The sequence below is a fragment of the Pseudophryne corroboree genome, chromosome 10 (assembly GCF_028390025.1).
Source record: "Pseudophryne corroboree isolate aPseCor3 chromosome 10, aPseCor3.hap2, whole genome shotgun sequence".
In the NCBI taxonomy this organism is placed as follows: Eukaryota; Metazoa; Chordata; class Amphibia; order Anura; family Myobatrachidae; genus Pseudophryne; species Pseudophryne corroboree.
Genome location: NC_086453.1, coordinates 85,388,760 through 85,402,885, shown reverse-complemented (window position 1 = coordinate 85,402,885; position 14,126 = coordinate 85,388,760). Strand labels below are relative to the sequence as shown.

General features: G+C 48.2%; 1 protein-coding gene across 2 annotated transcripts in view; it reads left to right on the top strand.

The window, feature by feature from the left end:
- Positions 1-14,126, top strand: part of SCAF1 (SR-related CTD associated factor 1) — a 210,739-nt gene that overhangs the window by 159,118 nt on the left and 37,495 nt on the right. For both annotated transcript variants that reach the window (XM_063942567.1, XM_063942566.1), the window contains exons 9-10: positions 5,557-5,817; positions 6,185-6,313. In XM_063942567.1, coding sequence (XP_063798637.1) covers positions 5,557-5,817; positions 6,185-6,313 — 390 coding nt within the window. The remainder of the gene's footprint in view (positions 1-5,556; positions 5,818-6,184; positions 6,314-14,126) is intronic.

The following is a 14,126-nucleotide window of genomic DNA, read 5'->3' as shown; positions in this document are numbered from 1 at the left end:
TGCAATAATGACAAGGGATAACCTGGATTTTGTGGCAATTACAGAGTCTTGGTGCAGTGAGAATCATGACTGGGACTTAGCTATACCAGGATACAATTTATTTAGGAAAGAAAGAATAGGAAGAATAGGAGGAGGGGTAGCAATGTATGTGAAAAAAAAGCATAAATGCTACTTTAATACAAAATATTGAAGCCAAAACTGAGGCCCTTTGGGTCACCATAGAAACTGGGAAGAAGGACATTATTCGCATTGGGGTGATCTATAGACCACCAGGCCAGGGGCAGGATTTGGACAGGAACCTATTGTTGGACATCTCTAAAATGGCTTTTAAGGGAGAAGTCATAATCACGGGAGACTTTAATTTACCTGATGTAAATTGGGAGGGGTCTTTTGCAAGTTCAGCTACAAGTGGCAAATTTTTACATTCCTTACAGGGAGCATCTCTCAAGCAATTGGTGAGGGAGCCCACTCGCAAAGACTCAATATTAGATCTAATTCTTACAAATGGTGATAGGATATCTGATATATATGTGGGTGAGCACCTGGGATCCAGTGATCATCAAGCAGTATGGTTTAGTATAAAGACAGGATCCAACTCCTGTCACACAAAAACAAAGGTGTTGGATTTCAGAAATGCTGACTTTGCAAAAATGGGGAGATGTTTAAGTGATTCATTGGCAGACTGGAGGAACTTGGAAGGAGTGCAGGAGAGGTGGAAAAAACTGAAAAGTGCAATGCTAAGTGCAACAGACCTTTGTATCAAAATGGTTAGGAAAAGCACCAGGAAAAGGAAGCCAGTGTGGTTCACAAAAGAAGTATCAACTAGTGTGAAAGCAAAAAATATGGCTTTTAGGAAATACAAACAGACTCAAAATAATAACGACAAAGAGGTGCATCTGGACAGACGTAAGGATGCTAAGAAAGTGATCAGACGTGCAAAGGCAGAAGCTGAGGAGAAAATGGCCCAGTCAGTAGATAAAGGGGGCAAAACTTTTTTTTAAGTATATAAGTGAAAGGAGAAAATCAAATGGAGGAATAATAAGACTTAAGACAGAGAGTGGGCATTTGGTGGAGGGAGACAAGTCAATAGCAGATCACCTAAATAATTATTTTTGCTCAGTATTTACTACAGAAGAAGGGATGGGGCCACAGTTAAGTTGCAAGGACATTCATAAAAATAAGGTAGATGAAAATACATTTACAGAGCAGAAGGTCCTAACAGAACTTTCAAAACTAAAAGTGGATAAATCAATGGGACCAGATGGGATACACCCAAGGATACTCAAAGAGCTAAAAGATGTTCTGGTTACACCTTTAACAGAATTATTTAACCAGTCACTAAATACAGGTGCTATTCCAGAGGACTGGAAAAGAGCAAATGTAGTTCCACTGCACAAAAGTGGAAGCAAGGAAGAAGCAAGTAACTACAGACCAGTAAGCCTTACATCAGTAGTAGGGAAAGTAATGGAAAAACTATTAAAAGAAAGAGTAGTGGAATATCTTAAATCAAACAACTTACAGGATCCAAAACAGCATGGATTTACTGGTGGGAGATCATGCCAAACAAATCTTATTGACTTTTTTGACTCTGTGATGAAAATAATAGATCAAGGGGGAGCTGTAGATGTAGCATATCTAGACTTTAGTAAGGCATTTGACACTGTCCCACATCGCAGACTGCTAAATAAACTTGAAAGCCTGGGGGTGGATTATAAATCAGTTAAATGGATAAGAACCTGGTTGCAGGATAGGAAACAGACAGTCGTAGTTAATGGAGTGCAATCTATGGAGGGAAATGTTACCAGTGGAGTACCCCAGGGATCTGTACTTGGTCCAGTTCTCTTTAATATCTTTGTTGGTGACATTGCAGATGGTATTGAAGGGAAGATATGCCTTTTTGCAGATGATACAAAGATATGCAACAGGGTAGACACACCGGGAGGGGTCAAACAAATGATTAATGACCTAGGTAGGCTTGAGAAATGGTCAAGAACGTGGCAACTACAGTTTAATGCTAAAAAATGCAAAATCATGCACTTGGGTCTCAAAAACCCAAAGGCTAAGTATAGTATCAAGGGTACTATAATGGAAACTACTGAGGAGGAAAGAGATTTAGGAGTCACTATTTCAAGTGACTTGAAGGCAGGAAAGCAATGCAACAAAGCAATGAGAAAGGCAAGTCAGATGCTTGGTTGCATAGGGAGAGGAATCAGTAGCAGGAAAAAAGAAGTGATAATGCCACTGTATAGGTCATTGGTACGGCCCCATCTGGAATACTGTGTCCAGTTCTTGAGACCCTATCTCCAGAAGGATATAAATACATTAGAGAGTGTACAAAGAATGGCAACTAAAATGGTGCATGGCCTACATCACAATACTTACCCGGAAAGGCTAAACATGTATAGTTTGGAGGAGAGAAGGGAAAGGGGGGACATGATAGAAACTTTCAAATATATCAAGGGTCTTAACAAAGTTCAGGAGGGAAACATTCTTCACAGGAAAAGAAGTATTAGAACTCGAGGGCATACATTGAGACTGGAGGGGGGGAGGTTCAGGGGAAATTTAAGGAAAAATTACTTCACAGAAAGGGTAGTGGATAAGTGGAATAGCCTCCCATCAGAGGTGGTAGAGGCTAAGACTGTAGGGCAATTTAAACATGCTTGGGACAGGCATATGAATATCCTTACAAAGAATTAAGGTTAAAAAAGGGTTGAGATTGCCTAAAGGATAAAATAAAAAAGGGGCAGACTAGATGGGCCAAGTGGTTCTTATCTGCCGTCAAATTCTATGTTTCTTGTCTCAGGAGAAAGTCCTGAAGCTTCAGGACAGGATTCGATGCTTCTTATCTCGTCCGCAAGTGTCGATACATTCGGCTATGCAAGTACTAGGTCTCATGGTGTCGGCTTTCGACATGGTGGAGTATGCTCAATTCCATTCTTGCCCTCTGCAGAAGTTAGTTCTGACCAAGTGAGACGGCCTGACTCACCAGATCAGATCTCACATGATCTCCTTGTCTCCGGAGGTCTGCCTGTCGCTGAGCTGGTGGCTTCAGGACCAACGATTGAGCAGGGGCCGTCCCTTCTGGATATCCAACTGGGTCCTTCTGACGACGGATGCTAGTCTAAGGGGTTGGGGCGCGGTGTTGGAACAACACTCTCTTCAGGGTCGGTGGACCAAAGTGGAGTCTCTACTCCCGATAAATATTCTGGAACTGCTGGCAGTGTTCAATGCGTTGACAATGGCCCAGCATCTAATACAGAACAGCCCTGTTCAAGTACAATCGGACAACGCCACCACGGTGGCGTACATAAACCATCAAGGCGGCACTCGAAGCCGCATGGCAATGAGGGAAGTATCGCGGATTCTTCAGTGGGCAGAACGCCATCTGCCGGCCATATCCGCAGTGTTCATTCCGGGGGTCCTCAACTGGGAAGCGGACTTTCTCAGTCGTCAGGACATACACGCCGGAGAATGGAGCCTCCATCCAGAGGTGTTTCAACTTCTCGTGGACACGTGGGGCCTTCCAGATGTGGACCTGATGGCGTCTCGACACAATCACAAGGTTCCGGTCTTCGGAGCAAGGACAAGGGATCCTCAAGCAGCGTTCGTGGATGCTCTGTTAATTACATGGAACTTTCGGTTGCCGTACATGTTCCCTCCGGTGTCACTCCTGCCCAGGGTAATACGGAAGTTCAAGCAAGAAGGAGGAAGCCAACTTCTGCTCGCTCCGGCGTGGCCCAGATGGCACTGGTTCTTCGATCTTCAGGGCCTCTCGCTAGTTCGTCCCCTTCTACTTCCACAACGACCAGACCCCCTTGTTCAGGGCCCTTGTGTTTACCAGGATTTGGCCCGTCTGGCTTTGACGGCATGGCTCTTGAAGCTTCCGTCCTGAGGGCCAAGGGTTTTTCTGAGGCGGACGTTCAAACTATGTTGAAGGCCCGTAAGCCGGCTTCTGCTCGGATTTACCACAGGGTCTGGAATGCTTACTTGACTTGGTGTGCGTCTCACAATCATGACGTTTTCAAGTTTAGCACGGCCAAGCTGTTGGCCTTCCTGCAACAGGGCCTGGATTTAGGCCTTCGTCTGGCCTTCCTCAAGGTTCACATTTCTGCCTTGTCTGTTTGGTTTCAGAGAAAGATTGCTACCCTTCCGGATGGTCATACATTCACTCAGGGCGTGTTGCGGATTCAGCCTCCTTATGTACCTCCTGTGGCCCCTTGGTACTGGAGGCCTTGCAAGAGTATCCATTTGAACCTCTGCTGACCTAAAGTGGCTCTCACTTAAGGTGTTATTCTTGCTGGCTATTGCTTCAGCTAGAAGGGTCTCGGACTTGGGTGCCTTATCCTGTAAGTCTCCCCATTTGATTTTTCATCGTGACTGGACGGTTCTTAGAACACAGCCAGGTTATTTACCCAAGGTGGTGTCTTCCTTCCACCTTAACCAGGAGATTTTGGTTCCGGCCTTTAATTCTCCTGAGTTGTCTACCAAAGAGCGGTCTTTGGATGTAGTACAAGCTCTCCGTATCTATGTGAAGAGAACTTCCTCCATTAGGAAATCTGATTCTCTTTTCATGTTGTTTGGTTTTCACAAACGTGGCTGGCCTGCTTCCAAGCAGACTCTTGCCAGATGGATTAGAATGGTGATTGCACATGCTTATGTACAGGCTGGTCATCTGGTTCCTGCTACCATTAAGCCCATTCTACTCGGTCGGTTGGACCTTCTTGGGCGGCCCATCGTGGTGTGACCCTTGAACAATTGTGCAAGGCGGCTACGTGGTCTTCTGGGAACACGTTCATTATGTTCTATGCCTTCGATACTTCCGCCTCAAAGGATGCTTCCTTTGGACGCCGGGTTCTTGTGCCCGCTACAGTGCATCCCCTCCCATAAGGAACTGCTTTAGGACATCCCCGATGTGAATCCTTGTGGAGCCCAGTGTACCCCGCAGCAGAAAATGAGATTTATGGTAAGAACTTATCGTTGTTAAATCTCTTTCTGCGAGGTACACTGGGCTCCACAAGGCACCCACCCTGACGCACTTAGCTTCTTTGGGTTGGTATGGCATAGTCGCTGACACCCTCTCCTGTGGTGAGTGTGTGGTGTACTTGGCTACGAGCGATTGTCGTCTCTGGTACCTGCTACTGCATTGCGCTGGTTAACGAAACTGAGCTCCTGCGCACGGAGGCGGGGTTATAGAGTAGGCGGCGCTGTGCATCTTGGGAACAGTCAAAGCTTTGAGCCTGTTGGTGCCTCGGATCAAGATCCTACTCTACACCCCGATTGAATCCTTGTGGATCCCAGTGTACCTCGCAGAAAGAGATTTAACAACGGTAAGTTCTTACCGTAAATCTTGTTTTTCCTGATAAGCCATTGGCCTGGTTTAGGTGGGAGAAAGGAACCACTATTTAGCAAGGGTTGAAATATTTAGTCTAATGAAAAACCGTTGTATGGGTGTGCCTGTGTTTTGTTTTGGGTTTTTTTAGAAACGTAGGGGCATTTTAATTAGTTTAAGAACGTATATAGTGTTAGGAATTTACATTGTTCTATTTTCCCCAACAGATCCTCAGTCAAAGCCAGCCTTCTACCTCATTGGTTAGCCAACCTCCACCACCTAGCGTTTTATCGTCTATTGGCCATTCACTTCCCTCATACCATCTTCATGGTAGTCTACCCCTCAGCAGCAACTCAAGCCCCCCTACTCCAACTGGACAGGCTCTCCCCGGTCCCACATCCAGCTCGTTCTTCAACACTATATCTCTTGCCGATCTGGGTAAACGGGATGGCAGCACAAGTTCCGACGGAAGAGGAGACACTGACAAGGTATCCGTGACGATTTCATAATTGCTAACAATTTACAATTGTTTTGAGGGTTCATTTACTAACGTTTCATTTCAGTGCAAAATGTGCTCTGATCTATAGCAACCAGATATTTGCTTTCATTGTCTAATTAACCTTAGGTCAGTAAAAGCTAATGGCTTATGTGGTTGCCGTGGCTTAGAATTTATTAAATAATCCTCATTGGTTGAAAGTCTGAAAGCACTATTGGCTGCTTTGTTATTTTCATCACCATGGCAGCATGAAGAACTGATGACGTAAGCTGTTCCAATGGTTCTCCAGAGATCACTAGTTCTATTGGCATCACTATGTTCTATGAGCATTTTGCAATGTATTTTTCTTTTGTTTATAGTACCTGAAAAAGCTGCACACACAGGAGAGAGCTGTAGAGGAAGTGAAACTGGCAATTAAACCGTATTATCAGAGGAAAGAGATCACCAAGGAAGATTATAAAGATATACTGCGAAAGGCTGTCCATAAGGTGAGTTGGTCTATGTACAGTCCCATGTACATATTAACCTGGGACAGAGTTCTGGGTAATATAATGTAATTTGGCCTGTGTTGTGCTAGAACACAGGCCTCAAGCGAACACACAGAGGCCTTTTAGCACTGTCCATCGTTCCAGTACACGTCTCTTATTGAACTTTAATAGGGACCATTCACTTCAAAATAAATGCAGTGTCTACATACATAAACATTACAGTAATTGGTTGCAATAACAGGGTTCTAATACACTTCAGTCCCTTTGGAAAAGCCAAATACGTAGTAATGGGCAGGGCCATCGTAATGGATAGGCACACTGGGCAGATACCCAGGACCCCACAATTTTAAGGACCTTCAAGCTGAGTCGGCGGGCATCTTTCCCCTGGACTGGTGCCCCCGTAGCTTCTTGGGAGGCAGATAGAGAATGCTGTCCGGCCACTCTCTCTGTGAATACATACTATCAGAGTGGCCAGGCAGCATACTCTACCTCCTCCCAGCCTGCAGCCAGACTGTGAGTAACTGTTAGCATGCTGATTGGTGAATGGCTGGAGCTATCCACCAATCAGAGTGTTGACAGCTATTCACTGTATGAAAGCATGTGGGGAGACAGAGCAGGACTGCAGGAGGGTCATGTTCTTTATTTGTTCCTGTGAATGGGTGTGTAGGGGCCCCAGTACTTTGCTTTTCCAAGGGCCTACAGTACTGTTAAGATGGCCCTAGTAATGGTGTCTGTCCACATGGGCTGTGTCCAGATTTGTTTGTTCAAATAACAGAAGCGGTCTCTGGATGTTGTGCCAATGTGCCTACAACCACTGGCATCTGTGGGAGGGGTTACTAGTTACACAGGCCCAGGCTTGCCGGAGGGGCCTGGATCCACGCCAGCCCCCCCCCTCCCCCCCCCCAGTGAACTTTAGGGAAGTTTGGCAACTTTGGGAAGATGGCACTTCACAGTGGGAAGATGGCACCGACTGAGGAGGAACACACTTCCCAGATCAAGCAATGTAAAATGCCCCTCATTCCCCACCTATTAGGCCCTGCAATACATTTTTCTCCTTCATCCACTAGGGGCCACTGGAGTGCAGATACAATGGGGAGATATAGTAGGCAGTAACTGGGAGCTGGCACTTTAAATTTATAACCATGTGACTAGCTCCTCCCCTACTATGTCCCCCCTCCAAGCCAGTCTTAGTTTAGTGCCCAAGGGAGCTGGTTCACTCTTTGGACTGCTCTGGTGAATTTTTATTTTTTTATTTTTCTTTCTTGCACTCACAGACTGGCAGCTCTGCCACTGCCAGTCTGCACCGCGGGAGGCTGCCGGCGGGGTCCCATCGCAGCTGCGTACTGCTCGGGATGGGCCCCGGCTGAAGGAGACACTAAGCTCTCCGGAGACTGGCCGGACACCGCGGCGCGTGTCGGAGCCGCTCCGTCGGCAGAAGATTCCGGCAGCACGGCAGCGGTGAGTATGAGTGGCCGGACACCGCTGCGTGTGGCGCATGTCGGGGCCACTCCGTCGGCAGAGGCTGGACACCGCTGCATGCGGCCACTCCATCGGGATCCTGCAAGCAGCGGTGAGTACAAACGCGCCCCCCCCCCCCCCCCCCCGCGCGCCTCTCCCGCTCTCAGCCGTTCCCGGCCGCAGCTCACAGGCCAGCACGGGGATACCACTCAGATAAGGGCCCCAGCGTACACCTGTGGTCAGTGTGATTATCTGATCTTGCTGAATATGAGAACGTCCCCATGGTGCACTGTAGTACATAGTATAGGTGTCCACAGAGGAATGCCATGCATCTGTATATGGCAGAATGCTTGTATGCATCTTGGGGACCTGTTTTTTGTTTATGCTGGGAAGAAATGCCCAGGTATCTCTCCAATACGGTTTAATCTGAGTGTTGCCTGTCTCCCTCTCTCTCTCTCCTCCTCCCCCAGCGCCTTGGCAGTTTTAGAACAGCGGGCTCAGCACTCTCCTGAGCTAGTTAAGTTTAAGTATTGGCGCCATGACGGGAGGGAACGGAGCTTGCTCCCGCTCTGTATGACTGGCTCCCCGGCCGCGGCTGGCGGAGTTTGGGGGGGTGCGGTGCACTCCCCGCTGTATTTACTTGAATTTGAGTGGGGGCGCTATGGCAGGAGGGGGCGGAGCTTGCTCCCGCTTTGCGCAGCGGGCTCCCCGCTCCCCGGCTGGCGTTGCCGGGGGGATGCGGGGCGCTCTCCGCTGCATTTGCTCTGCCCTGGTTGAAGTTGAATATGGAAAGGGGGCGGAGCCTGGTCCCGGCCGCGGCTCGCATTGCTGGAGATGCAGGGCGCTCCCCTCTCCGTTTGTAGAAGCTGGTGATGTTTAAAATTGGGCGCCAGAACGGGGGGGCGGAGCTTTCTCCCGACAAGGGCTTCAATCTCTGGCTGCTCCTGCTGCTCTGCACGCGCTGGCGGCCATTTGCTCACTGCAGGGGAAACCTCTGCCCAGACTCTGCTGTTTGCGGGGAAAGTCGGGGTCATCACAGCGGTGAGTAGATTTTTCAGTGATTACAAGGCCCCTGGTTATAGAGTATGGAGCCAGCTCAGCACTAATAGGCTCGCTGAATATTTACTGTTAAAATACCATATAGAGTGGTTAGAACCACAGACTTCCACTGTAATTTATTATAATAACGCCTCGCCACATAAGATTTCCCCCCGGCGTTTCTCATAGGCTGACCGCCTTTTTGGGCAACCAGCGGAGCTTCAGATAAACATGTATTGCACCTGTTCTTCTTAATTTAGCAATACACTACATACACGGTGTTGCCTTCCCTTTTATCATTCCCTTGTTTCACTTGGTACTAATGCTGTTTGTAGTTTGGGGAATGTGTGTGGCATTAGACAAATAGCCGCTGTGGCTCAGTACGCTAGTAGCGGGGACATCTGACGACAGAGAAGGGAAACGTGTCTGTCACTGCACGTTATAGTGCAGGGATTACATAGGGCTACACTTCTTTAACCCTCCTTTTCTCTTTTTGTTTTACTAAACGTAACACCCGGGAAAGTCAGAGAATTCCCTGTTATATGAGGATTGTGCGGTGGAGCCATCTGCTTAGCCCTCAACGCAGCTGCAGCGCACTCCTGTTTGAACAGCTCGGCTTATGCAGGTAAGGTCATTGTTGACCAGAGACCCCGTCCGTCATTTCTACTCTACAGGCCTCTATAAGGAGGTTGCTAACCTCAATGTTACATGAGAAGCCTCTCTTGGAGGAGGCGAGGGATTTCCAGGATACTGATGACGTCGGTTTTCTGTGGAGTCTGAACCTGTATCTCATGGCATTGAAGCGCGTTGTACAGCAGTTCATCTGGTGCTGCAGGTAAAGGAGTCGGAATTAGACACTTCCCGTTCCTCGGGGTTCGGTGCCAATGAAGAAATGACAGCGACTCTTCCAGTTTCAGATGAGCTGGATATGCTCCGGTCGGCGGCCTAGAGACATCCGGAGGCACATTTTCAGGTATCAAACCATGTTTGTTTTTCTATCCTTTACCCGCAGACAGCAGGAAACAATATCAGACCTCTCCAATTGTATACCCCTCGTTATATCGCTGTCCAAGAAACTGCCAGTTCCTGGTGCAATCTTGCTGATGGAGCCGTCTCAGAGAAATAGGCGGCAGCACGGGTTCTACCTTGTCCGGCACAGGTAGGTTGTGGAACAATTGTCCTCTGGGTTACAGGACGGTTTGCATCAGGATCAGCTGATACCTTGGGCAGATCATATTCTAGAATCTGCTTTATATTCTTTTGTGGTCTCCAAGAACGTCTGTATACTCGGAGCCGGAATTTCCGCTTGGGCTGTCTTAACCCGACGACCTTTGGGGCTGCGACAGTGACAGGCGGCGATTGAATCCTAAGGCGCAGCAGGTTCATTACGGGCCTGGTCGGGAAGGATTTTCCTGCCTGGACTTCTCAGGCTATTGGGGGTAAGTCCACTTTTCTTTCCTCTACTGCTGCTCCAGCTCCAAGACGGACCTATACCGGTCTTTCCTTTAGATCTTTCCGTGCCCTTTCCAGGTTTCGAGTCTATGACAAGGGCGGTATCTCCGTCACCAAGGGATCTCAAAGTAAGAGGTCGAGGCAGAAGTTCAGCATCCTTGAACCAATCTGATTGTAGGTTCTCCAACACACCCACCGCAGATCAGACCTCCCTCCCGCCTGGGAGATCCCAGGGTGGACGCATGTCTGTGGTTTTTCTGTGCCGAAGCCAGATGGCTCGGCCAGGCCTATTCTGAACTTAGAATCCTTTCAGTCTGTAGTTCCTCATCGGGTTTTTCTCTGATTCGTAGTACAAGATACTCATTTCCACTGTCAGACCTTTCCGTTTGGTCTCTCTTCCGCTCCCAACGTTTTCATGAATGTCACAGGATGGCCCTACTTCAAAGGTAGGGAGTGACGTGTGTTCCCTAACTGGACAATCTACTGCTGGAAACCCACTCTGCATATTAGGTTGCTTCTGAATATCCGGAGGATCCAGGATCTTCTGATTCAACACGGGTCCCATTTATGCTCCTCGTACTGTTTTTTCTGTGTTTAGGGATGGTTCTCAACTCGGTCCGTCAGAGGATTTTTCCTTTCTTGGGACCAGTTCCCCTCTCTCTCTTCAGCCAAGTTGCGGCGCTGAGAGAAGTCGCCTACATTCTCCTTGGAGCAGAGGACGACATTCTTCATTCCAGGTCAAGCCGCCAGGTCACGCACCCGGGTGACTCGACATTCCCCGGTGTTTTGTCAGCTGGTCCGCTGTGGGCGGAGAACTCGGATCGACCTCAGGGCGTTCCGACTGATCTTCATCCCTTTACTACTCTCGGACGTGAGCTCTGGCGGCAGTAGCCGAGGATTCCCTTAGGGCTCCTTGGAGCTTCTGGTTAGTCTATCTTTCCTCCTTTTCTGTTTCTACCTCACTTTCTGCAACACATAAAGGGAGAATGCGCGCTAGTCCTCCCGGTGACTCCAGTTTGGCCGCGCATGACTTGAAAATCCACCCTGCACCTGTTGTCAATAGACGAGCCTTGGCTCCTACCTCTGTGGGAATGTCTACTTCAACAGTGTCCTTTTCTTTGTTCAGTCTTATACAGCGTGGCTGTTCACGAGACTTTCTCAGAAGTAAGGAGTTCCCTAGTTCTGTTATACCAACTGGGCCCCGATTTCGGAAGTCGGTTTCCTCGTCTCACTTTTGCCAATTTTGGAAACTTTATGTGGCCTGGTGTGGATGACGAGGGTTTTTCCCTTCGGTTTTTTTCATTTAGCCGCCTTTGGCTTCTCCGGGTGGTTTGCTCGGCTGCGTTTTGACTAGGTTGACCTGAATTTTCAGGTCTCTGCTCTTTCGGTTTTCTTCCAAAGGAAATTAGCCTGGCTGCCGGAAGTTCGGGCTCTCTTGCAGGGAGTACTCTACCGGCAACCCCCCTTTCGAATAAGGTTACGGCTGAGCTTCATACTCAGCTGTAGTTTCTTCTAGGGGTGATGTCCGGTTTTCATATAAATCTGACACTTGTGTTTTCGGCCCTTTTTGGATGTTGTCAGGGCTCGCCGACTCTCTCCATAGAGGTCTTCGGCTATTTGACAAATGTATTTCTTCTTTGTTCTGTACGATGCCCCTGTCCTAAATGGCCGGGGTCCCAGCAGACGTTGGGCCATTGGATACGTCTGACCATCAGACAGTCTTATTTGGCGGTTGCTCGAGAGCCTCCGTTTTCTATTTTGGCGCACTCCACGCGCTCTGGGGGACCTTAGGGGGCGGCCGCCCACGGGGTGCCCATGAATGCTTTTATGTGGCACTGCCGCTTAGTCGGGACATCATACGTTGATCACGTTTTATGGATTTGACATTTTTGCGGCCTCTGTCACAGGTTGGCAGAGCGGTTTTGCAGGACTCTCGGCACTCTCCCTCCCGTCTTGGGAGCTCTGGGACGTCCCCATTGCATCTGCACTCCAGTGGCCCCTAGTGGATGAAGGAGAAATCAGGATTTTGGTACTTACCGATAAATCCCTTTCTCCGATTCCACAGGGGCCACTGGACGCCCACCCAGCGCTGTTTCGTCCTTCTACGCTTATCGGGTTGCAGGTCACTGTGTGCCTGCTCGTTTTGTTCCTATTACCCTATCACTATGTTTCCAGGTTTCCTGGGTATTATCTTGTTTTAGTTGACTTAGCGAACCTCCTCTACTTTACCGTTGGTCTTTTCCAGCTCTCCTCGGGCACAGTTTTAACTAGACTGGCTTGGAGGGGGGACATAGTAGGGGAGGAGCTAGTCACATGGTTATAAATTTAAAGTGCCAGCTCCCAGTTACTGCCTACTATATCCCCCCCATTGTATTTGCACTCCAGTGGCCCCTGTGGAATCAGAGAAAGGGATTTATCGGTAAGTACCAAAATCCTGATTTTTTTCCTCCGAGGGTATGTGGACATGCCTCCTATATAGGCCACACCCCCATTCAGTACCGGAACCAGGCACTGCTCTCTACAGTCCTGTCTCCATCATTCCACCTTTTCCCAATTTTTTTTACATATGTTACAGATTCTGGGCCTGAGGCAGAGTTAAGAGCAAAAACAAAAAACTAAAATAACACCAGTAAGTTTTGCCTTGGTCAAAACATCGCGCATTACAGGTGGGCAAATTTAAAATGTGCAGAGACTTAGAAGTGCGAATGGGTGTAGCCCAGATTATTTCTGAATGTCAGTGTAAAATGAAAGCTGCCCAGTAATTGCTTTATGCAGTAGCAGACAGTATTTCCCCTGCATCTGCACAGTACAGGCTTCTGCACCTCTTTTGTTGCAGCATGGTTTATTCCAGGAGCGAATTGTTTGGGGGTTTGTTTTTTCACCTTATAGCTTTAAATCTATTCGCTGTCTCGTGGTTAGGTGCATGGTTTCTATTTCTTAGAACCTTTTTTTACACTTGTACACATCTGCTGGTTTATAGGAAGATTGCCTTAAAAATGTATTTTCTGCATCGGGGTACACTGTGATTCCACAGGGAATACATTGGGGTGTAGAGTTGGATCTTGATCTGAGGCACCAACAGGCTAAAGCTTTGACTGTTCCCAGGATGCACTGCAACGCCGCCTCTATAACCCCGCCTCCGGGCACTGGAGCTCAGTTTATAAGTTGGTGCCTGCAGAGCAGGCAGCTTACAGGTGGGGCTGCGCTAGGCAGCCCTGAAAAGAGCTTTTTAAGAAGACTTCAAGGGCCGCAGCACTTTTTTATGTCATTCTGACATACTGTGCTGCGGCTCCATCACCTCCCCAGCAGCGCTGCATACTCCCGCTGCCGGGTTCCTGGGTACTTGCAGCGGAGGCGCATCGGTCTTCAGGCACACCACCGCTGACGCTCTCCAGGATCGCGTGGCTGCACGTTAAGTAGGAGGTAAGAGGGTCCACCAGGTGGGACCCGCCAGTAAATCGCGGTCCCAGGACACGGGCCGTGCCGCTGGCGTGGACACTGTATTGCACAGGGACCCCACTATATACACAAGGGCAGGGAGCACAGGTCAGATTTACTAAAACTGTTTTACAGAGTACCCGGTGATGAGGACCAGCATAGGGGTGTTAGTGGGAATTTGGAATCAGGTTTCATATAGTACTGGCCACGTGCACTGCATTTCGGCCATATATATATATATAAATTGTTACTAAGGTGTGTCTAATATATATATATATATATATATATATATATATATTAGACACACCTTAGTAACAATTTTACTGAGTCGTGCAAGTTGTCTGTATTTGTATATTGTGTTGTCTGTCTGCATAATGAGTAAGGCACCAGCAAAAACTAAAAAGCTGTTTCACTGCAATGTCTCTAA